We start from the raw sequence: 27,134 nt of genomic DNA, 5'->3' as shown, positions 1-27,134 counted from the left end.
TGCAAAGCTAAGGATCATTGTCCAAACAAATGCTGTGCTGGCTTAAGCATTACCTTAAGTTCAGTTAATTAGTGATTTAAACTTTGGCTGATTTTAGGGGTAGTTGTTTTTTTTATTTTTATAGTATTACATTTTCTAGCTTTAGTTTTCAAGTACAAGTGATGCTGTATGTTGGGAAAACTGTCAAAAGGTTTGATTTTCTGAATGTGTATGTCAGAGTCCACAAGTCAGCTCTCACAAGCTATAAGGACCACATAAATTAAACACCCACGATCTGAATTAATTCTTGTAAAGCCCTGACCCTGTATTTGGAGGAGTTTGAAGGCACTTATGAGATATTTCTTTGTTGAAAAGCAATTCAAAGAAGCCTTGAGATTCACACTGGTTTTAGTTCAGTTTTCAGCTACTGCTGTACCTCTCTTAGCAGGTGCCACTTGCTATTGTGACAGTATAAAACAAGCATCTGAGGAAATAGTCTTGATACTAACAGGACCATAACAATTTGGAGAAAAGAACCCATCATTTCTACCAGAACCTGAACTCCTTTGATATAATGAGTAGTACTTAAGCAATTAAATAGTATTTATCCATTCATCATCTCCAATATACACAAATAAATGCATCTCTTAGCAAATATTCCCAATCACAAAACTAAGCTTGCCACAAGGTTAATCTCTCCTACTCTACGATGCAGGCTGGACTAGAAAAAATAGATCATAGATGTTACTTACAACCTGGGAAGCATTGCTAAACATGCAGAAACACGCTGAAATAAGAGGGAGCCTTCCTTTTGATTTAAAAGGCCATTACAACTATGGTGCTGAATCTTTTTATCTGCTTTTAAAATTGTGACATGTATCATTAGCTACTGTGAGATTTAAGCAAGCATATGACACCTTGTTCCTGCTTTCCAAATTTTCAAGGTATTTTTTGGTTTTGGGGGAAGGGGTTGTAGCACTAATATCAAGGTGTCTTTAAAATCCCCTTTCATAAAATTCCCTGTATCCTGACTCCTCTAAAATAAATTATTTAGCAATAAAAAGTTTAATGAACACAGTTCTTGATTACTGAAACATATAAATAAACATGGTCTTGTTTTGATATTAAAAACCTCTTTTGTGTCCTGGGTAGAAGCAGGCTTTTTCATACAGAGCACAGAACAAACTTTTTGCTCTCAATTGGCAATGTCACAGCTTGAAGACAGATTGGTTTGCTATTAAGAATCTTGCTAAGTCAGTGGATGTAGTTTTTCTTTCTTCCTTTTTCTATTATACAAATCACTAGGAAATATAGTTGTTCAATGCTCCAGAATCTCATCTTTTATTTGTGTGTTGTTTAGAAAATGCTTCCATATTTGGTCTTTTTCTGTAAAATGTGTAAGACTAATCATTACACGCTATTTAAGAATAAATTTGGCTAAATAGTCATCACGCTCCCTCCATTCCCAGAAAAAAAACCCAATAAAATAATTTTTAAATCCTTTTTAATAAATTAATATTCATTCATCAATATTTTCATAAAGCATCTCTTCATCATTCCATTTTACTATTCTTTTTTTTCACTGCAGAAGAATACCAAAAATACATAGCTGTGCCTTAAGCAAAAAGAACTGGGTTTTACTTTATCTTTACAATGGGATGAAATCAACTTGGAGTTAAACCACCATAATATTTCTACTGTTTATTGACCCTTTGGGCTATAACAGAAGATAGTTCTCCTTTTTTTAAATGCCTTTTACAAACAAAGTATGTGTAAATGTTATTTATAGTAGTGTTGAATTACAAAGGAGTTAATTAGCTATGAAATACAATACTCTGGTGTGATTTAATTGAAATTACCGTTTTTAGTCTTAAAGCAATCTATGGTTAAAATAATATACTACAGCTAGTGCACAGGGTCAAGAGCCAGAAAATGGGAGGTCAAGGCAAACACTGCTCTTAACACGTGGTTGCACGTGTGTGTTTTTGTGTGTAAGAAGTCGTGCTGGGACTGTAGGAACATAATCGGCAAAAAAAGGCACAAAAAATGTGTGTGTAAGATGATGAAGTACTAACCTTACGCGAGATTTTCCTGGCTTTTTTCAAGTCAAACCAAGACTTGGATCTGTTCAAGGTTAAAGCTGTTTGTGACTAAACCAATGAATGTGAAATCTTTTGAAAAAGCTGAAGTGTGCAACTGCCTACTTTTTGCAAGGACAGGCAAGATGGGGAGCACAGTTCCCTGAAGGGGGCTGCAGTAACGTGCTGCCCTCCAGCAGTGCAAAGGGTAAGAGAGGGAGAGAGTCCTCAGAGACTCAGCCTCTTGCACGTGCTGGGCCCTGAAAAATCCACACTGCCTCTTTGCTCTGTGCAGAGAGTAATTTTCTGCCTTCTTGGAAATTCCAGTTGAAGCCACTGAAGAACTGATTTCAGTGGGATTTGGAATATACATTTCTATCACAACTAAAAAGTCGCTTCTTATTGAAGGTTTCTGCCTGGCCATGTGATTTCTAGGAGGTGAGGCTTGAAGAAAAGGGAGTGCTGAGGTTAAATCATGAGCACAGGACCATTCTCAAATCCGACTTCTTAGGGTAGCTCTTTTAGGGCACTTACAGGAAGAGTTGCCTGGGGATAATTTCAGTGGGGAAATTTTTCTAAAGCAAAGCCTACCATTTATAATTTTTATTAAAAATCAGATAGTTTTATTTAAACATATTTTGCTATTAAGATAAAAACTTAAGAGAGGTTTTCAACTATTCTTTCTAATATGTATTTTGGGAAGGCGTTAATTGTTAGTCACTTTGATTATAAAGGTGACAATGTGCTCTATAATCCCTTCACAGTCTGGAGAGATATTGAAGAGCTCACAATATATTGCGCTTTACCAATGGGACTTAATACTGAGGAGCTTTAAAACACCAAGTTTTTCTGCTCAAGCTATACGGGTTTCTTTGAGGCTCTTCATGCTGTGTAGTTGTCTGCAGACACAGTGCTTAAAAACTGCAGCTTCAGCCACTGTGCACCCTTGCCAAGGCTGCAGCGGGACTGCGGCGCGGATCCTGCCCAGGCAGCAGCCGGGGCTCCGGTGAGCGCTCCCGGCTGGGATCGCACGGCAGGGATGCCGCAAGGCAACTGCGCCAGCCCATCCACGCTCAGGGAGCAGCCTTGGGGATGGAACTGGAACACCTTTGCACACCAGGCTCATCTGCGCTGGAATTTTGGTCCAGAGCAAAGTTTCACAGTTCAGCTGCAAATAGTGGTGGGAACAGTAATGGGCCATGCACGGCAGCAGCCCAAGTATCGCTGCTCTACTCACAGGTAAATCAAGTCCTGGTGAGAACACGGGGCAGTCGTTACTGAGACAGGGCAGCCTTTTCACTTCCATTCATATTTGGTGGTTTTGCTAGATGCATATCCACACATATTTTTGCCCATAGAAGTCTCCAGCTAGTATTCAAAGCTCTCTGTCAAAAAATCCCATTGATGTCCACAGGAATTTCGCATGCAGAGAACTGTCAGGGCTAAGCCTGAATTCTATTTTTTTTAGATCTATTTATGCTACTGTATTTGTTGTTATTTGAGAATGTACATGATAGAAACACTGTTTACAAAAAATATATCTTCTTTTCTTTAGAAAGATTTAGTTCTGCTAAATAACAAATTAGGTTTACAGATCTGAAATTGGCATACCTCAATGACTACAATTTACTAAACTGAAAAAAGTTGGAATCCCAGTGAGGGAATGAACTGGGATCAGAGCTAAAATGGTCACATTTGCATGAAGGGTATGTTAGAACACAGTTAATGCTGAAACAAAACACACTCTTGTGATCTGTGATGGCAGCACACTACCTTGGTAAGTGTAGGCGTATACTTTCAGTATATAAATAAAACGTGAAAATGCTCCATTACTGAATCAAAGTATCAGAAGTGCTCTATTTGCTCAACTCTAGAGAATAAAAAGTTATAACATCACAGAAACAAAAATATGACATAACATGCGGTCACGATAGCAAGCATAGGAAAGAAAAATATTGAGAAAATATACTTATATGCATATTATGCAAATATATTTTACATTAACATACAATGTTATAAGAACGTTAAATAATATGAATGCATGTTTAAAAAAGGCTACAGCTAGGTGATTTCATGTTGAAGTAACAAATAACCTGAGACATCTTCTATGCTTTCACTGGAATAACAATCTTTAAATCTACAGCAGATGTAGAGCACATTGACAGTAGTTGAATTCTCAGCTAAATTATACTAGAAATGTGCTGTTCTTTTTCAAAATGACATGGCAGCTGGAATCAGTCCAAGGGAAGGAAAATGTGCTGTACATTTACAGTACTTACAAAAGATTCATGTCACTGTTGATGGACACTTAAAATGCTTGTTTGAAATATTATAAACCTGTATATGTCTCCAAAGACCTACAACACTCCCATGATCAGCTCACTTACTGCAGAAGAGAAAGCAAGAGATCATTAAAAACTATGTCCATCCTGGACTGGGAAAATATGACATATATAAACCCAAAAAAATTTAGCAAAGAAAAATAAATTTGGCTTGATGAAATGGTAGTTGATGGATCTGCAATATAAATAATTACTTTAAACTTACCAGTGTAACTTTACTGCTTTATGATTCGTGTGTATGGCAGCATTTACAAAGGATGTTACTAAATACTGACTTTATACATGATTACAGCTGTTCAAAAATTTCTATGACAATCAAGGTTTTGTAGTGATAATATACAACACTTACTTTCTCAAGGCTTGCTTCTTTGACACCTGCCTTTCAATTTAAAAAGTTCCTGTGAAGTGCATTCTATGTTAAAGTGTCCATAACCTCAGAATGAATGTGTTCATGTGTGTGTGCATACATATATTTTTGCTTTGCAGTATGTGCTTTAAAGTACACACAGTTCTTTGCTACATGTATTCACACATACATGAGTATGGTCTACATAGTAAAAGTTCATATATATATTTTTTTTATATATAAATATATATATAAATATATATATAAACTCTGCAGGCAAGTAGTACTTCACTTGTTATAGTTGAAGTCCTTTAAAAAAACTAAGTCACTCAGTTAACATAGTATAGCCAGTAAATTAAATTGAAAAGAGAAAACGTGAATGGAAACACCATTCTTGACCATCTGTCGATGGCATTCACATCTGTTAGATCGGGGATTTTTATTTTCAGTTGCGAAGACCTTCTTCGTAAATGGCCCCTCTTGCTATGGGAGCCTGTTCTTTCTGACGAACGCCTTCCCAGGCTTTCACGATGTGAGCTTTGTTTTCTGTACTGGATTCCTGAGTTGTCAAAGGATATGGTTGAATTTCGGGCTTCTGTAACGCTGGTGGTGACCTCGTTGCTTGCCACCTCGTTGTGAATTTCAAGCGATGTTAGCAGAATGTTTCCATGGGTGTCCACCTAGGGGGAAAAAATAGAAACATAAAGTCTTTCAAAAGACTTGACTTCGATGAACGGAATGTGGGTGTATGTAAATCTCCAAACCCATACATATCTAGAAAAATAATGTAGTTATTTTTAAGCATGTGATAATCTTAAAAAAGAAATGGCATTATTCAGCTGCCTAAAATTAGGCAAGTACTTAAATACTTTTACAAACAGGGTTATCATCATGCTACCAAACATCCAGTACAAAACCATACTTGGCAAAGTCCACCATTTTCTTTTCCCTCTGAACCAGCCACATTTTAAAGGATGGTACAGTTCAGTGAAACCTCTGCATTGCTGGCAATAGAGCAAGAGAGTAAGGGATGGATCCTCTTTCTGCTACAGTAGGAAATTAAATTAAACTGGCTAGTTTTTTTTTTTTCCTAACGGTGATCTAAAATAAGATTTTAAAAAGTGCCTGTGAAGTTTGCAAAAATCATAAGAACAGTTCTGATGTGCTGAACTCTGTATTTTACAATCACGGAGCTTATTTACAACTTATCTCCTGAAGTTTTCCTTCCAAAGTCATTTGCAGAGTTTTCCAATCATGGCAATTTTTAACTGCAGGGATTTTCTGTCTGCATGATTGATCTCAAAAAGGCATAGGAAAAAAGTGGATGGATTGAGGAAATAGGAGGGACTCTTCCCTTTCACCACCCTATTCCAGAAGCAGTGACCAGTGTTTAGCACAAAGTATATTTATCACATGCTAACAAAGTCAAAGTCTTGGTGAGAGAAACTTGACAGCGGTTTCTATGTACCTATTTTGGTTTAGTATTAATAATACTTTGCTTAATTTAATAGCAACTACAACTACAGCAAGGTCAATGTTTGTGCTAGCAGTAACTCATACCTAGTTATGGTATGGCTCATGCCAAGGACTAGGCATCAGCCTGATAGACAAAAATCCAGGTCCCTGGTCAGGCATATCACAGAGAGCTCCATACAAAAATCAAAAGAACCCCATGTAAATTTCAAAGTGCAGAGCAGTGTGATGCCATTTTCAATAATAAAGAAAAGGTCCTGATCATTTAGCCTCTTAAAATCTGAGCCAGATTCTCCAGTCTTCTGAGTGGCAAAAGAGAAGCAGCACAGAGTTGTATATGGCTCCATCAGTCCAGAAACCTTAAGAGTTTCCATGAGTGGCACTGAGGAGAAGTTCCAAGGAATGGTGTCTTAATCAGTATTTGATAGTTTCATTGGTGGGGCAGCACAACCCCCATGCACCAGGCCCTACAGGCTGAAGGATGAGCAGTCAATAGAGCTAATGCAGGGATCAGCTCCAAATTTTCTGCCAGTTTTGGGCAAGGAAAATGATGGCTGAAGGTAAAAAAAAATGCCATGTGCTGGGTATTTTCAGACAGTTAACACACGTGTGACTCTGTTCAAGAGAATTTATTTCTCCATGTCAAAAATAGATAGTGAATCATGGAATACAGGATAATTTCCAGTTTTACATATGCAATTTATTCATCCATAATTCATCGCACAATTAATACAATTTTCTAACCTGCCACATGATCTAGCTGTTTGAACTGTAGCAGTTGAACATTTCATTCTAGAAGCATCAGTTTAAAAGTGATTGTAAAAACAGGCTATTGTCACAGCCTTCTGAAGTTTGCACAGTCATCTGATACCACGTCCTTTGCAAGCTGTGTGATGGATTAAAAGTATGTGCAGCTATGTGTCTGTCCATATGCTTTTAACTTTTTTCATTCTTATTGAAATTTTGTGAAATGGATATTTCTTTCATCAATTATTGATGCTTCAGCTTATCTCTTCTCAGGGAAGACAATTATGATAGCATATCAGTTTTGCTTTGCCAAGGTGCTTGCAAATGGAAAAAAAGAATGTAAAATGTTACAAATTATATACAGGCAAGTAGGAAAAAAATAATGGCATGGAGAAACCTCAGTGGTGATTAAGAAGAATTTATTTTCTCCATTGCAGAAACCCTTTGGGTACAAAAGTAAGACATCAAGGTTTGTAGAAAGGAATTCATGCTGTTGAGCAGTCTCTGTAACCAGGGAGTAAACACAAGTGTAAAATACAGTCATGGATATCATCACTACTTATGGTGGTCTCTGAAAAAACTGATTCAGTTTCTTCTGTTGTTTTTTTTTTCCCTGCTAAGAGTACAAATTATGATCAGAATATTTTTGTGTGCAATGTGTAAAATATCTCAACAACCTGTTTTTTCCTTGTGAAGCTTAAAAGTAAATCTCTCATCCAGATCCCCATGACATCAAATGTCATCTTTCCCATCTCCTCCCAGGCTTTGAGAAACATCCTTCAGCTTACTAAAAATGTCATAGCAGAGACCATTTTGGTGGGCTTCACCCCTAGAGCCCTTGCAGGTCTCTATTCCTTTTCCTTCCACCACCACAAATGTCAACTCCTCTTTCCCTCAGGACTTCCTGATCTCTCCTGATTCTGTCTGCCACCTACATAGACACAGACATCAGCCCATCCTGGGTACTTTGTCCTTCTACACTGAACCTTGACTGTGGTGAGCTGTCAGTTGAAAGCCTGCATTATGGAGGGTACACCTACACATTCAGGCTTCTCCTGATCAAGGAATTAATTTTATTCCTATTATTTCCTTCTAGGAATAAAATTAATTCCTTGATCAGGAGAAGACTGAATGCACCTTCTTCACCTTATCTGCCAACTTCATATGCCACCTTAACACAGTTTCTGCCTTTGATGTGCCAACTTATCACTGTTTGTCACTGCATCTAGATGCATCTGCATCAAATCAGAAAGGTGGTCAAGAAAGTTGCAACTATTGGGTAAATTATTTTTATAAAGGTATCGGTATGTCCTATGAAGCTGCATAATAGCATACATTTTTCTCAAAATGTCAAATGAAACATATTTGGAAACATGCTTTAGAAATTCATCTGTTTTGCTAATGGAGCAACCGGCTTGCATGTCAAATAAGAGGAAGGAGCAGATGGAGAGAAGAAGGGGTCTGCAGAAGCTAAATCAGCCTCTGGTCCACAGATACTCTTGAGATTCATTCTCTCAAATTGATTCCTTCAGAAGTTTTGAAGAAACCACCTAAGCCGTTGACAACATTAGAGCTAATACTTTGTGACAATCTTAAGGTGAGTCCTAAAGTATGAATACTTAATGCATGCAGCATGTTAGAAAGTATTTGCACATAAACATGACTTTGGAATCATTTAAGCAATGATTTAAATTACTTTGACAAAGGTACACAAGCTCTCTCAACAAATAAAGAAGCAAACCAATAATGGCAGGGTAACCTGTGCAAGTTGCCTCATGCTTGCCTGAATATACAGGGAAGGCAAAACCCTTCATGAGTGAACACGGGTGTTGCTCAGAGGCTCCAGGGAAAATGTTATCCCAGGTATAGATTAAGAAAAGTAGCTCACTGGATTGCAGGCAGTTATGGCTATGAATGAAAAACAAGGCTAATGTCTTTGATAAAATTTAGGTTTACTCTGTATGAGCCTTGGAATACAATACCTGGCTCAAAAATGTCACTCTGTGCACTGGACATTCTCCCCAAAATGCTAATATCCGGCTTTACTCTCAAATGCTGTTATAAATCAGAGAAGACACTGTGGATTTGGCCAATTTCCCCTCAATTCTTACCATCCTTCTTTGACCAGAGTATTTCCCTTTCTTCACTTCTCTGCCAGCCCTGTGCTTCCATTCTTTCTGCAGCCTTCTTTCTCCCTCCTTGGCTCCACCGAAGCCATTCCTTCCCACTTCTACACTATGGTCTCCATGTTTGATTCTCACATCTCCTCCCCAAAACAAGCAAGAGTTGGTTCTTTCCTTGGAGTATTTCCAAGTAATTTCATCAAAACAGATGGAAACAGTTGAGTACCAAATCATTAATTAATTCTCTGCTGAATGAGCATGGATACAAATACGCAAAACCAGTGCTCTTATTTCAGAATAAATTTTTATCAAACTCTATCCCTCCCACCTCTGAGTAACTACATCTCCTGCACCAGGGTGAAGTGACTGAATCTCATATAAGTGCATTTTGAGAAGCAGATTCACCTTTGAAGGTTTACCATTTCTGAGCTATACATATTACAGTACAAGTGAAAAGTTCAAATACTCCAGCAGCCTAATGTCATTACCCAAAAAATAACTGTGACTCACCTAAATGAAGCCAGAAGGAGGAGAATTAAGACAACATTCACAAAGAACCTACTCCTTGCTCTTGGAGGAGCACCATGTCACCAGTGGACTCAACTTGGATTATATGCTCCAGGTCCAAAACTTCAGTGCCCTGTTGTATCTGGGAAGTCCTAAATCTACTTCTTAATTCTGCCTAGCATCCAGGCTCATTTAGATGTTAGCTATTCTAGTTTAAAAAACAAAATATAATAGCTGCTATTAAATACCTTTCTCCAATATTTTTTTGAACTTCAACTTTAAAGCCAGTTTGAAAGCACTTTACTAGGGCCAGAAAACTACCATAAGCCTTGATTTATTATTAGGTAGACTCTGAATTGTTTCAAGTTCATTTAGTTCTCTGTTTAATATTCCATAAATTTTAAAGAGTATGTTTCGATGAAATCTCTTTTTCCTCATAAGTCTTTCAGAGGAAGCATTTTGCTCAAAAATAGGAAGCATTTTGTTGAAACCCCATAGGTATGTTTACTTGTTCATCAATCCCAAATTTTCAAATACATGTAAACACTTCCCATCATGTGAAGCAATATAAATGCAAATAGGGGGTTTAAATAACATAATGAAAAGCTCTGTCTCTGTAGTTAGTCTTGCATTATTTTACATCAAAATTAGTATTTAAGTACATACAGAATCACAGAATATTCTGAGTTGGAAGGGACCCACAAGGATCATCTGGTCTGACTCTTGACCCTGCACAGCAGCATCCCCAAGAGTCACACCCTGTGCCTGAGAGTGTTGTCCAAACATTCCTTGAATTCTGTCAGGCTTGGTGCTGTGACCACTGCCCTGGGGAGCCTGTTCCAGTGCCCAACCACCCTCTGGGAGAAAAACATTTTTCTAATAGCCAACCTGAACCTCCTCTGACACAACTTCAGGCCATTCCCTTGAGTCCTGTCACTCATCACCTGAGAGATCAGTGTCTGCCTTTTCACCTTCTTTGCTTATGCATAAATGGCTTTCCAAGTTATAGAAAAATATGCAATCGAGCTTAAAGTTTGATCTGTGCTTAAAGCTAAATACATTGACCACATTATACCTTGGATATTTAAAAATAATTTTAAACTGCGGGCAAAACAAAAACTATAGTGCTGAGTGTTCTCCCTGAGTCTAAAAATTGATACTTCTCTCACTCCCATTTGAATATGTTTATATTAATTAATAGACATCAATAAATGGAAGAGATCATTATGTTATATTAGCTTAGTAGATGAACCCAGGATAACCAGCAGAACTGGGAAGATGGAAAAACCTTGAAAAACAGGGAAAGCATGAAGAAGCAAACTAATTAGGAACTTCCATACTATTTTCACTGTCTATCAAGTTTTACAATTAGCCTTGATATAATATAATGGAGGAAGAAAATGAAGCAAATGCATAGTGGTCCTTTGCCCCGTATTTCACATTGTCTCGATTATTACAGCCTCTGAGATGTCCTATGCACATCCCTCTTACCATCTCAGGATTTGCACAATGCATACTTGTGCAAAATGGTTGCAAAATAAAACTTGTACATGTATGAGTCTCAGTGCACAGTGAATGTCCCCACCATGAGCTACAGGATGAGTGTTCTTCCCACAAGAACTGTGCTTATCACCCTTGACAGATATATTTCAAAATTTGGTACCTACTCATCACAGTGGTGATATAAAAATCTCCCACTGTTAAAAAAAGCACTGAAACAAGTATCCAGGAAAGATGAAGATACACAGGAGAATACTGCCAGTTTTGCTATTCTCGTACTTTCCAATTTAAACTGAGTGATAATTCTTCCGCGGAAGTCAAGATATTAATCTTCACAATAAAACCCCACTTATGAGAAGGGCTGCTACAATTAATAAAACTGCTAAGTGGATGTAAGTGGCCTGAGCCTCTATTCTCAGCAATGCCTGGTGGGAAGCAGCTGCCTTGGCCAACAGCGGGGGTTGGAGCTAGGAATCTCCAGAGCTAAAAATATATGCAGACACTGCCTGATGAGAAGGGCCTTTTTATAAAGGGTTATTGCATTATTCCTGTCAGAGGAAGCTCTTCCCACATGTCTGACAGCCATTGAGGGTTTGAAGCTTGAATGAGCTTGTGTGATAGTTACCCTCCTGATTGATACTCTGGGGCTGAACTATTGGTCCCACCAAGCTGAAAACTTAAATTGCCACAGTTTGAACCAAAAAGCAATGTGTTCAGCAGGGGACTTTAACACATGTCACACACGCTCAGAAGGTCCAGAAGGATTGGCCCAGAAAGAGCAATGTCCAAAACACATGCTCACCATCTGATCATACAAGTAGCCTCCACCACAAGAGTGAACAACAAGTGACAACAGGATTGCCTTAAAGCTCTCTCATGCTGATTTAGCCATAAATTAGGCTTTATCTGAGCCCTATTTAAAATTAACAACTTATGCAGCAAAACTGAAAGCTTTGAGAGATAAAAATGAAGCCTCAATCTGCCAACACAAACAGGATAAATGGAATTGATTCGTAACAACAGCAATCAATTTTCAAAGGAAACATCTTTAGAGACCACCTATTCTTTTCTGACAGTTTTTCTACAATCAGAGGACTTTAATTTAAGTATCAACACCATACCAGAAGAAATATTTTAGGGAAAATTAAAATTAATTTCTTCCTTGATCCTAGAGCTTGCCTTCATATAAGAAGCAGAGCATCAAGGCTTCAAAAGAGAGTTTTCAAACTCAAACAAGTATGTATATGAAAATTGGTTATACACACACACACAAAAAAAAAGCAGCATCCTGTGTTTTTCTCAATAACTATGGTTTACTGCAATAGGCTGGAACAATTCAGTGAGGAATACTATTTACAGTGCATTATCTGAAATAAAATGCGATGCAAAAGCAGTCAAAAGAAGAGACAGCTAAGTGTGAAATTTCCTCTGTAGTCAGCCGCAGATCCACAGATGAGTCACTCAGAAAGGATCACTCAGATTTCATCTCATCACCAGCTCTGAATCTGCTGAAACCTTTTCCATAGATTCAATTTAGTCAGACGTGCTTCAGCCATCATGCCACCTTCAGCAGTGCTGCACAGGAGAATAGAGAGCAGAGTTTTTCTCTCCCCACTGCTTTTCTTTGTCACCTCTGCAACCTGAGGACACCGGCTGTGCCAATTCTATGCTGCAAGAGCTCGTCTTTCCCTTACACCTGGAGCTATTTGGCTCACTGGTTTCAACACATGGACAGAGCTGGACAGCAAGCCATAATGGGAGCACTGAAGCCAAGAGACAGCTCAGCAGCAGCAGCTGGTGGAGCCCTCCTCAACACAGCAAGCCTGAGTGGCAGCATTTCAGGAATAACTCAGAGAGAAGTACCCAAAGGCCTGGCACTGGAGGGGCACATCCAGAGCAGCAGCACCAAAATGGCGGTGGCTGTGCCAGTTTTGGCTTTTCAAACCCATAACCTCTGACAATGCAAATGCTTTCATTATGAAGAAGACTTACTGAGCATGAAGTTACTGCTTTGCAAAGCAGTCATCACATACAAAACCAACATATTCACATCTGTGCATTTTGTTGCCTAGAACATTTTTTTTACTATAAACCTCCCTTGCTCTACAGTCCAATAGGAAAAGGAGGAAAAGCCCTTTTGCTACTATAAGAGGAGTGTTTTTTACCAAGCCTGCTAGCTTGCACTCCTGATTTCAGTTCCCTGATGTGTAAAAAATAGACTACAATAGTAGTATCCAAGCTGGTTCTACTGGTTTTCAGGGGCTAATACGCTTCTGGGTGGAAATGCAATTTGCTCATTGCCTTCTCTTGTTCCCTTTGCCTGAGAGAACGACACTGCCTCAGCAGCACTGCCAGTCTTGGACATCATAAAAGAAAAGCTTGAACTCAGGGCCTGAGCACCAGGCAATGTGCTGAGCTGCCCCCTTTCTGCTAGTGCTGCCTCCCAACACAAGGGATTTCCACCACACCACCAGCTCCTCCTGACTCTGGCTGGACCTGATACAGCACTAAGTTGTTCTGTCACTACACCCACAAGTTACAGCATCTGATGTGGACAATAAATAGAATATTATTTATTTTTTATTTGGCTCAGTTTGGTTTTTTGTTTTGTTTTGTTTTCCTAGTGCCCTGAGCTAGTACTCTTAATCAGTGGCAGGGAGCTCATGCACATGGTTCATAAACAAGCAAATTCAATTACTGAAACAAAACAGCAACAGAGCAACCCAAAATAGTAGTCAGAAATAAACTAATAATAACGCCTTCTTCCAGTTTTATATTTGAACATTTTTCAATCTCCTCTCCAGCACAGCTTACATTTGACAGTCATGAAATAGTGGTGATAAGTGCAAAGTGGGCTGCCTGCTTTTGGCATTCTCCCTTTCTTTAAAAATGTTGCTCAGCCCCAAAACACATGAGATTGGAAATATTTTCCAGAATTAGAAACCATCCCTTTCTGAATGAAATTACACTCCATGGAAGACTGAAGCCTCAGCAAAAGCACAAAACTATTAATTTCATTGAACTTGCAAAAGTAGTCTTCCTGTGTGTCTCTGAGCCTCCCTTACTATGCAGTATTGGGGTACACTGCGTGAGCCTGTCCCAGAACATCTGGCACCGGAGTCCCAACCCTAAAGCAAGAAGCAAGCAACTGTTATTTCCATCAGATGCAATGATTTTCAAGAGTCACCAAAGGAGAGACTGGAAGTTAATCACTCTTTACTATCCCTGAAGTGGTGAGAGTTGCAGAGTTTTCAGGTACTGTCTTCCATAGAAAGCATGATAAGAACTCTTGCATGACTCCAGTCCTGCTGCATCCATGGACATCTGCATAACATGGTAAATGTTATGATCATGAAGATAAGACATTTTCCTGATCCAGACATGATCCAGAAGATAAGACATTTTCCTGCTTCAGGGTTGTGGTATCTTGAAGCCACAGAAAACCTTGTCCAAAGTAGATCTGTTAGATGTATTTTCCCTGAGATACACATCTTGAAATCCATGGGATCTCTTGCCTGTTCTGATCAGTTTCCTATGCTTCACATTTGCCAGTGTTTCTCAAATGAGAAATCTGACATCCTACATCCAGTGAATCTTCTATCCATGTTTTGTTTCAAAGGAAGATATCCAATTAGCTCTACCTAATATTTCTATCTGTTTCTGTTGCATGCTGGCACTGCTTCTCTGAAGGCATTGAATTCAGAAACTGAAACAGAGCTCTGCTGAATTCCCCAGCTGTGGCCTGGGGACAAAATGTTTTCTACACAGAAAGGGACCATACCATATTATTTATCCTGTGTTATTTGAACAGCAAATATTCACAGTAAATATGAGTATATATGATTCTACAATGCATACAGAGTTCCCTTTCACACCTTGAACTCCAAGGGACAAAGTAAAACACTCTTCTTTAAACTCTGGTATACTGAATTTGTATCCTTATTTGAAAGAATCATAGAATTTCTTTGGTTAAGAAGTCCCCTAAGGTCACTGAGTTCATCTGTTAACCCAGAACCATGCCCCACATGCCACATCCACATGAATTTTGAACTCTTCCAGTGATGGTGATTCCAGTGCCTGACTTCCTTTTCTGTGAATAAATGTTTCCTAATATAGAATCTAATCCTCTCCTAATGCAACTTGAGGCCATTTCCTCTCATTCTGTCACTTGCTACGTGGGAGAAGAGACCAACCCCCACCGCGCCACAACCATGTCTCCAAGTGCCACATCTGAACATCTTTTAAATATCTCCAGGGATAGTGATTCAACCACCTCCCTGGGCAGCCTGTTCCAATGTTTGACAAGCCTTGCTGTGAAGAAATTTCTCATTCATGCACGGTTGCCATTAAACCAGCAGAAAAAGCAGAACAGTTCATTATATTTGCTTGGGATGCTTCAGAAACAAAAGAAAAGGTTGTAAGTCAAAAGCCAGGGGAAAAAAAAAAAGATTGCTATATGCTATGTGCAGATTCAGGATATAAAAATGGCATGAACTGGGTATAAAAATGTACATTTTCATTAGTTAAGGTACTATGAATATTTTGAAAATATAGAAAAATTGATCTCGACAGAAGAACTGTCAGGCATGGAGTAGTATTGGACCCATTAACAAGTCTTGTACTGTATTATGTAAATCACTTAAATGGATGAGATACACCAGATGGTTTCCAGGAGGAGAATCAAACCTTAGTGCATACATCTGCATTACCTGCTTGCAGTTAAAATCTTCTCCATGGCCTTCAATATAGATACTCTTATTTCCCCATCTGTATTTTTTTATTAATATGACTATTTATTTTTCCAGTAAAGACAATTTCTTTGTCCTGATATCTTAGTTCTAAGTAGAGCTGCCAACTGTGATGAGAATCTGGTTTCATAATACAGTGGAAAAAAATATGTTTACTGGTTCAGAATTGTTTCACATATAGGAGTGCTGATAATTAGGTGTAGTTCTGCATTACATTTACTATAGCAGACAAAATCATTAGGATAAGCAAATATAGCCTGAAATTACTTTGATGATACTGGTTTTGATAAACAGGTAGTAGTTCTGTCACTGTGAATTCTTCTAATTTATAGCTGAAAAAAAACCAGTCTTACTCAATAGAACTGAATGAAAAAGCCTCATTGGGAGCATTTTAGTAAAAAAAAAAAAAAAAGAAAGATGTTCTATTCAAACTGACATGGCTTGTTAATGTCAGACACTGCTGAATACCTTGCCTTTCCTCCCAAAGATTAAAAAGTGAGGTATTCACTGGAGAAAGTAATACTCCAGGCAAGGAAATGGGCTGGAGGACAATCAGCATAGACCTTGCCAATACCATGCTTCAGAAATCAATCTGAAAGTTTCTCTAGGACTTACACTTTCCTGCTGGTTTTAAACAGCAGCAGATGACAGTGCCACACACATTGAACTATGCTGGCCATTTAATTAGCATGGCAGAACTAATCCTTCTTTATCTGTTCCCTCCCATGGTAAATGCCACTCCTCTAAGTGAAGTGAGGAAAGGTGTGCTCAGATCCTGGATTCTCTTACACAGGAAATGTACATACGTACTTAAAATCACAGTTAGATTATATTTGATTTAGACAAATAAATGTCTTTGTAGATCTGAGCCTTTATTTTCAAGCTAGCTTCCTCCCACTGTCTTCTTCTTACACTTACTTGTCATACAGATCATACTCCCTTCCACATCTGTATGCCTACATACAGTCTTCTATGTCAGTTCCTGAAAATGAAAATAGCCCAGTTTGTCCACACAAAGATGTGGTTGGTTGTCACCCCAAAAATGGTTTCTTTTTGGGGTTCTTTCATACTGATAGGCTTTGCAATGTAAAAATAAAATATATATAAATCCAAGAAACTTACCCGACTGCCTTCAAACCTTGAGCGATCGTTGTTTGCCTTTGTTGTTTTTTCTGCAAGTTTCTTCTGCCTTTGAGGGCCTTTTCCAAAGAAAATGTAGTTGACAAAGGCGTATTCAAGTAAGGCCAAGAAGACAAACACAAAGCAGCCCATGAGATACATGTCAATGGCTTTAACATATGGAATTTTAGGCAAAGTCTCTCGCAGGTGAGTGTTGATTGTTGTCATAGTCAGCACAGTCGTAATTCCTACACAAAGAAAAAAGATCATATATCTTACAACTCCAAGCTTTCAGTTTTATTTTCCTTCTTGGCAAACATGCCTTGTCAGTGGGAAGAAGCTCAAAAATTTGTCACCTTGCAGGTGACATCACTGCAAAAAAAGAGCAAAATTAAAACTTGATACATTATTATTCTGTTAAAATTATTTCCTTCCTATGAGCAGGGGGAACAGCCGACAAGGGGGTCTGGCACCAGTGCCATGAGTTAATGTAGATTCATGGAAGTCAAGTGTAGCTGTATTGAAAATCTCTTCCATGGAGACCAAACTGATGTGCAACAAGAACACTGTTCACACAGATGGTGAAAGACTTCTCTCGCAGTTTTAATTTTCTAAGAGTCAGGCAGTTTGTTGATGTCAGTCCCGTAGGGTGCCCCTGTGGTAGATGGGGAGAGACAGGTACCTTTCTAGAGCAGTTCATCCCATCTAGATTAGATACCTATTTCAGGAAAGGACAATCTATAAGTGGAATTTGAGATGACTAATTTGCAGCAGTAGGCTAGTTACATAGAAACAAATGAGGTGAGCAATGAGAGATAGATAGGTATGTGAATTTTTGGAAGGAAGAAGGAGGGAGAGCAGTATTTTTATAGCAACAAACTGGATGCTAATGAAATATTTACAAAATATCTATATCAACCTTATGTCAAGGTATTTATCTAAGGATGGACACGGCACCTGGAAATATATTACAGAGGACTGTTACGAAAATCTGGAAAGAAAAGCAAATTTATTGTCAGTCTGCCTGAATTCACAATAAACTGCAGGATCTGTTTCTCCGCTGGAAATTCTATGGGAATTGCAAATCACAGGTTTCTGAAAACACTGATTTGTGGAATAAGTCTCATTTCAAGGCAAGTCATTCTATTAGTTCTCCTCCATTACTATTTTCTTTGATTCCATAATTATACCATCAGTTTACATGTTGTCACTAAAATACAGGCAGAACAAAAATAAGGGACAAAATAAAATTGCTGCCATATAATAAAGCACAGCTTCTTTTATCTGAAGAGACAGAAATAAAGACAATATAACTCAAACCCAAGCCATCAGTGTAAGCAGTGCCACTCCAGGGAACTGTAGTAATACCATACGAGATTGTGTAACAGATATTTTGGATATTTAGTGGGTTAGTGTCATGCAGTTTTCAGTTTTTCCTCTAAACTGGGAAACAAGTGTGCATTGATATCAGATGTCTGGTGATCCAGAAGATGAGGCATGCTGAATAGAAAGGTAGCTATCATTAACCAAAGGGAAATACATTCCCTGGGAGATCCTGAAATCCTGTGGCCAAATGTCCTTCTGAAGCTCAATAATTTATTTTAAAGCATAGCTGGAGGAGAAGTAGCTGACACTCCCCTAAAACAAAAAAATAAGATTATCTTGTGTTTATAGTCCTTCCCACAAGGGAGGACTCCAGAGATTATTATTCTCCTCACTCAAAGCACTGAATTTAGGAACTTCTAGGGCTAACTAGCAAAAAGTTGAGAGCAGAATTGATAGGTTTGAGTATTTCTCTTGAGATCAGCCCTATATCACCATCTGTCTGCAGTGTCCATAGCACATAGTCCCTGAATAAGCTGGCCTTTGCTCTGCACCTTGGCTTCACTCTGGAGGCAACTATTTGGTTCAGTGCAGCAAGGGATCAGGCACAGGGGCAAAACATGGAAGTGAATTAATAGAATCAGGCTCACAGAGAACACAGGCTTCTTGAAGGAGTTGAGTAAAAGTTTGTGTCCCAAGAATTGCACAGAGAATGCTTCCTTGAAAAAATACTTAGGAAATCAGGTATACCTTCTTTGTACTGAGTTTTTCAGAGCCAATCATATAGGTCCAAAGGTGCTGTATTGCCTTTAAGCTTTTATACCAGTTCACATTAGAATGCCATGTAAGTTCACAGACACTACATAAGAGGGAGCAGCTGTTGCCTCCCCTGGAGGCAGGAAGGCCCTGCAGAGAGACCTTGACAAATCAGAGGACTGGGCAGGCAATCACCAACCATGTGGAATTCAATGAGGGGAAGTGCTGGATTCTGCACCTGGGATGGGGCAAACCTCAGTGTACAGACAGACTGGGGAACAAAAGGCTGGAGAGCAGTGCTGCAGAAAGTGCTGGGGGTCCTGGTGGATGGCAGCTTGAACATGAGCCAGAAGTGCCCTGGCAGCCAGGAGGGCCAAGCATGTCCTGGGGGGCATCAGACACATCATGGCCAGCCAGGCAAGGGAGGACATTGTCCTGCTCTTCTCTGCACTGGGGCGGCCTCACCTTGAATATTGTGTGCAGTTTTGGGCACCACACTATAAAAAACATTTTGAACTATTAGAAAGTGTCCAGTGGAGGGCAACAAGGATGGTGAAAAGTCATGAGGGGAAGCTGTATGAGGAGCAAGTTAAGTCACTCAGTCTGTTCAGCCTGGAGACCTCATTGCAGTTACAGCTTCTTCATGAGGGGAAGAGGAGGGACAGGGACTGATCTCTTCTCTGCTGTGACCAGTGACAGGCCCAGGGGAATGGCCTGAAGTTGTGTCAGGGGAGGTTTAGGTTGGATGTTAGAAAAAGGCTGTTCACCCAGAGGGTGGCTGGGCACTGGAACAGCTCCCCAGGGCAGTGGTCACAGCACCAAGCCTGACAGGGTTCAAGAAGCATTGGACAATCCTCTTGAGCCCATGGTGTGACTCTTGGAGATGGTCCTGTGCAGGGATAGGAGCTGGACTCCTGTGGGTCCCTCGTGGGACATTTAAACTCACCATTTTCTGTGATTCTGTGGTACCAGCTTAAGACTAATAAGAGGGGGTATAAAGAGGAACATAGGATTAGACCCGTGATACTGAACTTTATTATACAAACATCACTGACATAATCACCAAGGCACTAATTCTTTTCTGAGAAGAAACTATTAGATGGATTTTTGTCCTCTCAAAAGGACTTTTTACCAATTGAAAATAGAACATCTGGTCTCCTGAGCTTGCCTTGTACTCTCTGATTTTTGTTCTAATATTTGTTTTACAGTACTTGATGAACTTGTGCTACACAGAAATGGGTCACATGAGACAGTCTTGCTCCTTAAACAAGCAAAAATCTCATTAACCTGTAACAGAAGGGCATGGAATGTCACTGGCTATGGTAACTTCTGTCTAGCCATCTGTTCTCTGCAGTCCTGGCCAGTATGTATCTAATGGTGATGGTTGTGGTTGAAGTGCTGCCCTCACTTGGTCCACCTGGGTGGATCTCTGCTAACCAGTAGCTCATTTATGAACACATCAGAGGTGTTTGGGCTTCATGCCTCACTTCCTATTAAGCTACTACTTAGCTACAAGTTGCTAAAGAAGCCCTGGCTGCTGAGTGGTAATGCCAGACTGTGCCATGCCCATATGCACCAGCTAACCCACAGTACATGCAGAATTACTGCACAGTAACTGCAGTTAATCTACAGTATCTCCATCTACCCAAATTCAGATGCTGGATAATATATTGCACAAAGGTGGCTACCCTGCCTGCTTTGGTGTGTGGGACCTTGGGAGACATAGGGTAAGGAAAAAGGGAATCACAGGAGCACGGGTTGGAGTCTGGATTTGCTGTGGTACATTACAGAAAAATAAGGGAACTAGGGAGTATGTTCCTGTTTTAAGAAAATAAGATAATACAGCAGGTAGATAGCACAGACTTAGTGACAAGTTTTGGGTAATGGGGAAGTGACAAGGGACGCGTAATTGAGAAGCACAGGGTTGAAGATAGAATTTGGGACAAGATGAGAGGCAGAAGTATTTGTAAGGATTTATGGATCCATTCAATCTTCCTTAGGTATAGCTATCCCTGAGTATGCTTCTGTAAAGGATTAAATATTTGCTATTGTCATAGAATAGCATCCTATTGTCATAGAATCTGTCCTGGTTCTGGCCAGGACAGGGTTAATTTTTGCAGTAGCCAGGAGGGGGCATGGCTAGGACCCAAAGGTTATTCTATATCACCTCACATCATTGCCAGAGGTTGCGGGAAGAAAGGCTTTTCCTGGAAGGAAGGTTTCTCTTCAGGTTGGGGCAAAGGTGGCCACCATTGAGTCACAAGTTGCACAGTGAGCATTTTTGCTGGTGAATCACTCTCTCTTTTGTGCAGTTTTGTTAGTAGCATGTTGCTGATCCTGGCTTTTTTCGCGTCTCATTGCTGTTTCCAGTAAATTGTTCTTACCTCAGCCTAGGCTCTTTGCCTTTTGTGCCTCCAACTCTCTCCAGCCATCCTCACAGGGGGAAGTGGGACAGGGGGAGGTAAGAGGCAGTGTGGTTTTAATAGGACCACTAAATTGGAGAATATCCTAACCCTAACCCTAAACTATGACAGAATCACAGAATGGTTTGGCTTGGAAGGGACCTTAAACTCCATCTAAGTTTGCTGCCATGTGCAGTTCAAGTTGTTTGAAGACACATCTAACTTGGCCTTCAACACTTCAAGGGATGGGGAATCCACAACTCCTATGGGCAACCTGCTCCAGTGCCTCACCATCCTTACAATCAAGAATCTCTTCTTACTCTAAATCTATTCTCTGTCATTTTGAAGCCATTCCTCTTTGTCCTGTCACTACATGTGCTTGTATGGAGTCCCTTTCCAGCTTTCCTGTATGCCCCTTTTGGGTACTGCAAGGTGCTGTAAGGTTACCCTAGAGCCTTCTCTTCTTTAGGCTGAACAAAACCAAGTCTCTTGGCCTGCCTTGACAGGAGAGGTGCTCCAGTCTCAGATCACCTTCATGACCCTTCTCTGGACTCACTCCAACAGGTCCATGACCTTATGTTGGGGACCCCAAACCGGATCCCATACTCCAGCTGGGGTGTCACGAGAGCAGTCAAGAAGAATCACCCCCTCACCCTGCTGGCCACACTGGTTTTGGTGCAGCCCAGACACAGTTGGCTTTCTGGACTGCGAGTGCTCATTGCTGGGTCGTGTTGAGCTCCTTGGCAATCAATACCCCAAGTCCTTCTCCTCAGGGCTGTTTCTCAACCCATTCTCTACCCAGCCTGCACTTATGCTTGGGATTGCCTGACCCACATACAGGATCTTGCACTTGGCCTTGTTGAACTTCATGGGATTCATGCAGGTTCACCTCTCAAGCTTGTCAAGGTTTTTCTGGGCGTCATGCCTTCCCTCCAACATGTCAACTGCACAATTTTCTAGTGACTTTCCCTTATTTAAAGGATACCTTGATCTGAAAAGTCCTTGGGCAGGAATCACATACCTGTGCCAAATCCATGTTTTTCAGTCATGAGGTAAATGACACTTTAAGCTGTCATAAACATGCACTTAACACGCCATGTACTCTGATGGGTAGGTGGCACAGCATGGTCCATAGCTGATGTGCCCCTGTATGCTCTTTCTGCCAGTGTCAGTTAAAGCACCCAGGACCTCAGAGGAGGCTTGGAGCCACATTTGTCCTCCCACACTGAGCTGGACTAAAGCCCACGCTCAAGTATGACTGTGGAGCTGGTCTCCTAGATGAAATTACAACAGCATTAACTTGATGAGAACAAGTCTGGGACCTGTATGAGCAGCTCATGTCAGAGATTTAGTGGTTACACTCTTGCATGAAGGAGGAAACATCACTTTTGAGGCAATGCTGGATGACACGATTTTGACGCAAATTATTTTGGAATTTCAAAACACTGACATCATGTCGTAGTTTTTAACAACCTCTGAAGGCTACATTAAATCTGACATTTTAATGTCCCACTCATTTTTAGCACATACCAAGGGCAACTCTTGCTGCTGATGCATCATAATTGATCCAGAATGACACCCATGATAAAATGGTAATCAGTATGGAGGGCATATAGGTTTGAAGAATAAAGTAGCCAATATTTCTCTTCAACCTGAAGCTCAGTGAAAGTCTTGGATAGGCACCTGAGAAAAGAGAGAGGAAAACATGTTATTTATACTGAAGGAAAGACACTTGTAGATAGCTGCCTTCAGTTTCTTCACATTTTGTGGGGTAGTATGACATCTGCAGAACAGTAGGGATGACACCATCACTGTATCACTCATCTGTATTAAAAGAAACATTGCAGTGAATATAATGATAGCCAAGTAATTTGTATTTGGGAAGAAAAAGAGAGACAGTCTATTACTTTAGACTATTGAACAGATAGGTGAGCACCAGTTAGTTTTTACAAACAATTGCTTAGGTGTCCAAGTAAAATGCTTATCCAAGTACATGGTTTTCTGTACAGAATTTATATTGAGAGAATAAGTAATGTGCATAATTTTTTCCTTTACAATGAGGAGTTGTTCAAGAGATGAAACTTCTTAATTACATCTGAACGATGAGAAACATGCAGCCTGTGGTGTCAAAAATAAATTGTAATGAATTCCACTACAGGAAAAGCCTTCAGACTAGATCCTCTAACGTCAATTATAACCAGACCAAATTTTTCTTCCAAACATATTTTAAACAAAAAAAATTTGAATTTTGTGTGCATGTATATAGTTCATGAACAGTTACAAACAGAAAAAATTAAGAATGGAAAGAACTAATAACCCCAATACCAACTTAATTTCATATTGGTGCTAATCTTACTGACTACATTTTAGACATGTATATATATATATATATATGTATATATATATTCAGATGAATATATTTATAAATCTCAAACTGTTAAAAATAATTGTGACTTTTTTCATCAACTGCAAAGATGATTAAATCTGAGTACAGCTGTATAAGAAAAAGGTAGTCATTCACACATTAGCTCCATGATTTCAGTGTTCGCACTACCAGTCCTAGATATACTTCTAACAGCTCATCTAAAAGATTTAGTTAGTCAACATCCTAAAAAAAAAAATTCAGCACATACCAAGAGCCCAACCAGATATTAGAACACTTCCCACCCATTCTAGTGCAAATATGTAAAAACTATGAAAGATTACGTGTAGAGAAAAAATGAAAAATTAAAAACTTCCCTTAAAATTATATTCATGTGTTTGCATATGAGCTTAAGGAACTACATTTGCCCATATAGACATGAATGATGGATTTCCTAAGAAAGAAAGGGAAAGAAGGAAGGAAAAACTGCAAATTTCTCTCCATCACATTACTGATAGTTTGTTACACTTGGAGTCATATAACAGAAAAATGCCACACCATTTCCAGGCAGCAGGAGCATCAAGGATATTGTGCAAATATCCTTAACTGTTGTATCAAACAATCTCTCAAAACTATCACCAGGAAAAGAAATCTCTGGTACCTGTATCTGGTTGCTGTGATTACTTCAATCAGTAGCATTTTTTTCAGAATGAAATGCCTTTTAGTTTCACCAATAGCAGTATATTGGTGGAATCAGAAGGATGTATTTCAGCCTGATTAGACCAAGATTTTCTGCTGTCTGGAGCAGTTGACACAATTTTCAGCAAGCAAACATCTATACTGCAGCTTGCTTAACATCTTCATTTTCAGAGAAACAATGTTTCATTTCAAAAGACAAGTTTTCTCATTGAAACCAGCCCTGTTTTTTTTTTTTTTTTTTGCAAACCTTAACATTTTCATTTGGATTCTTATGAAAATCTTTCTGTGGCCTTGTGTCTACAGATTATATAAATAAAACAGGAGACCATAATGAAATAAATAAACTGTGCTGTCATGAATTACATTAAAAATGCAGCAGACCTGATCACCTTTCTGGAATAAGAGTAGAGCATCAGACAGAAATCTTTATAAAGCTCTGCTGAGAAAAATTATTTCATATAATGCACTACCCACTCAAAGGGATTCTCAATAAATGTGTATAAAACTTTTCAAAAGCCCTGTCAAGGTCTGAATATCTGTGGAATATTATTGACAAAGGTGACAACTGAAATACTGATTCTTTGATTAAATAGCATGAAGGATTAATTCAAGAAAGTTCAGTAGAACTGAATCACTGAATCAAAGTCAATTTTTGGTTTGCTCCAGAGCCAAGGACCCTGAATGCACTAGGGAAATTCAGAGAAAGAAGAGAGAACTTCACCATTGATAAAGCACAGAAAATGGTGTGGGTGAAAGAGGTGTGTATCAACAGGGGAGGGAATAATGTGTCACATATGTTAGTAATGTTCAGTAATGAAATCCCAAACCATATAACAGAGTGAGCTTTAGACGTTTATCTTGAATGCTTCACCTGTGACCATGAACCATTACCTCAGCACCATTTCTATCTAATTAGGTAAGGTAATTACTGAAACTAGTGAGATGTGGCCTTAAAGGGGGACTCCCCAGAGAGCTGACCTCAAGGCCAGAGACACCAACCTAAATATGCTCGAAGCAACAGGTTTTTGTTCTGAAATTAGAATCCCAAGAACCATGTCTAGAGCCAGGGCTGTCAGTGCCTTCTGTCTTCCTGCTCTAGAGTTGGAGTTGACTTCAACAGAGATTCACTTGCTAATCTGATGGTGCCCTGATCCTTTTGAGATGCCCTGTGACATGTCTCAGACACCAGCATGCAGCTGATGGATATGATTTACCCCCCTACATCTTTTTGATCAGCACGTGGATAACATGAAGGGTTCTGTGTGCCCCCTCAAATAGCAGTTGCTTAAGCAACTCCCTTGAGGTGCTTACACATGAGCTTGGTTGTGCTTACACATAAGCTCCAGTTCGTCCAGTCAATCTAGCAAATGAAACCTAGAGAATTATCCACCACCTCCTAAAATGGACTCCTGTAGGTATACTGAATTTGTTTCCAGACTCCACCAACTGCATGGACTCTATTCTGACCAACTCAGACACCTAGTTCAAATGTAGACACTGAAATTATAGTCACCACAAATGAGAACAAGATGAATCCAGACCCTGCAAGTCTCAGGGTAAATTTTGATGGTGTGAGGCTGCTGGGCAATATAAACAAAAGTCTTGCTGGCATTACATCTGCTTACTGCAGTTTGACACGTATAGTAGAGTATAGACTTTGTTAGGGTCAGGTTGAAATTGAAACATGAACGAGTAGTCTCATTTTTTATCATACTACATAGCCAGGGTTCTCCTTTAGGTACCTCTCCCTGAGACTGTGAGAGTTTATATTGCTTTCAACTGAATTGCTCTTATGTCTTCAAAAATTATCTATTGACTGCATCCAGCCTGCCATCTCTGCTGCAGTATCTCACCTCCAGCAAACAGGCCACAGGAGTCTATTGAAAGTAGGACCCTTCCTTACTTCCTGTAGTTAATTCCCCCTCTTTTTCTGAATGGCTAAAGCTCTGTGAAAAGGATGGATCCTAACCTTCATGGAGCAAAGACTGTAAGTCAGATCTTTATTTATCTAGAAACATCCATTCTGTGGATTACTTATTTAATATAAGTTGACTTCTGGGTAAGCTCAACAATTACGCTGTTACTTGTCTGATTATGATTGCATAATGATTTGTCAATTAAGGCTCAGTACATTTAGAGATTAATTGCCAGGAAATTCTAGTTGTTGAGGTTCCATAAAAAACTTCTTTTTTTTTTCCTTTTAACTTTGTTTTGCCTTGTTATCCTTCCTCTCATATAACAGGTTGATGTATATGGGCTGATTTAAATACTACAGGAATAACAGAATTTTCCCAGAAGTATTTCAATCTAACAGTTGTGGGAATGAAAGTATGAAAATAAATACTTAATCAATACTTGAGCCCCAAATGTTCCTTTTTCACAGTTTTGGGCACTTGATAAAAAGAGATTACTTGTTTCTGTTCCAATTTCATTAAAAGCTAGCAAGCTGAAATATCTGGCTTCAAGGCTAAGTTAGTCTCTCGCTGTTTTATCCAAGTATGAAACAAGATAACAGAGTTGGTCAGTTACAGAATTTTTCTTTTAACATGTTCCTCTGGGAAGGTTCTTTGGCTAATTGGAAATGTACTTTACATACTGATCTTTCAGAATACAGCAAATATTTCATTTTC

General features: G+C 39.3%; 1 protein-coding gene across 1 annotated transcript in view; it reads right to left on the bottom strand.

The window, feature by feature from the left end:
• Positions 1-1,466: 1,466 nt before the first annotated feature.
• Positions 1,467-27,134, bottom strand: part of GABRB3 (gamma-aminobutyric acid type A receptor subunit beta3) — a 116,141-nt gene continuing 90,473 nt past the window's right edge. Inside the window, exons 7-9 of the mRNA XM_054271399.1 lie at positions 22,974-23,126; positions 16,966-17,210; positions 1,467-5,425 (exon numbers count right to left, since the gene is read on the bottom strand). Of these exons, the coding sequence (XP_054127374.1) occupies positions 5,075-5,425; positions 16,966-17,210; positions 22,974-23,126 (749 nt within the window). The 3' untranslated portion in view covers positions 1,467-5,074. The remainder of the gene's footprint in view (positions 5,426-16,965; positions 17,211-22,973; positions 23,127-27,134) is intronic.

This window comes from Melozone crissalis, unplaced genomic scaffold (genome assembly GCF_028551555.1).
Source record: "Melozone crissalis strain CALT ecotype California unplaced genomic scaffold, PUWL_Pcris_2 ptg000013l_1, whole genome shotgun sequence".
Taxonomy (NCBI): domain Eukaryota; kingdom Metazoa; phylum Chordata; class Aves; order Passeriformes; family Passerellidae; genus Melozone; species Melozone crissalis.
This window is presented reverse-complemented; position numbering and strand designations above follow the sequence as displayed.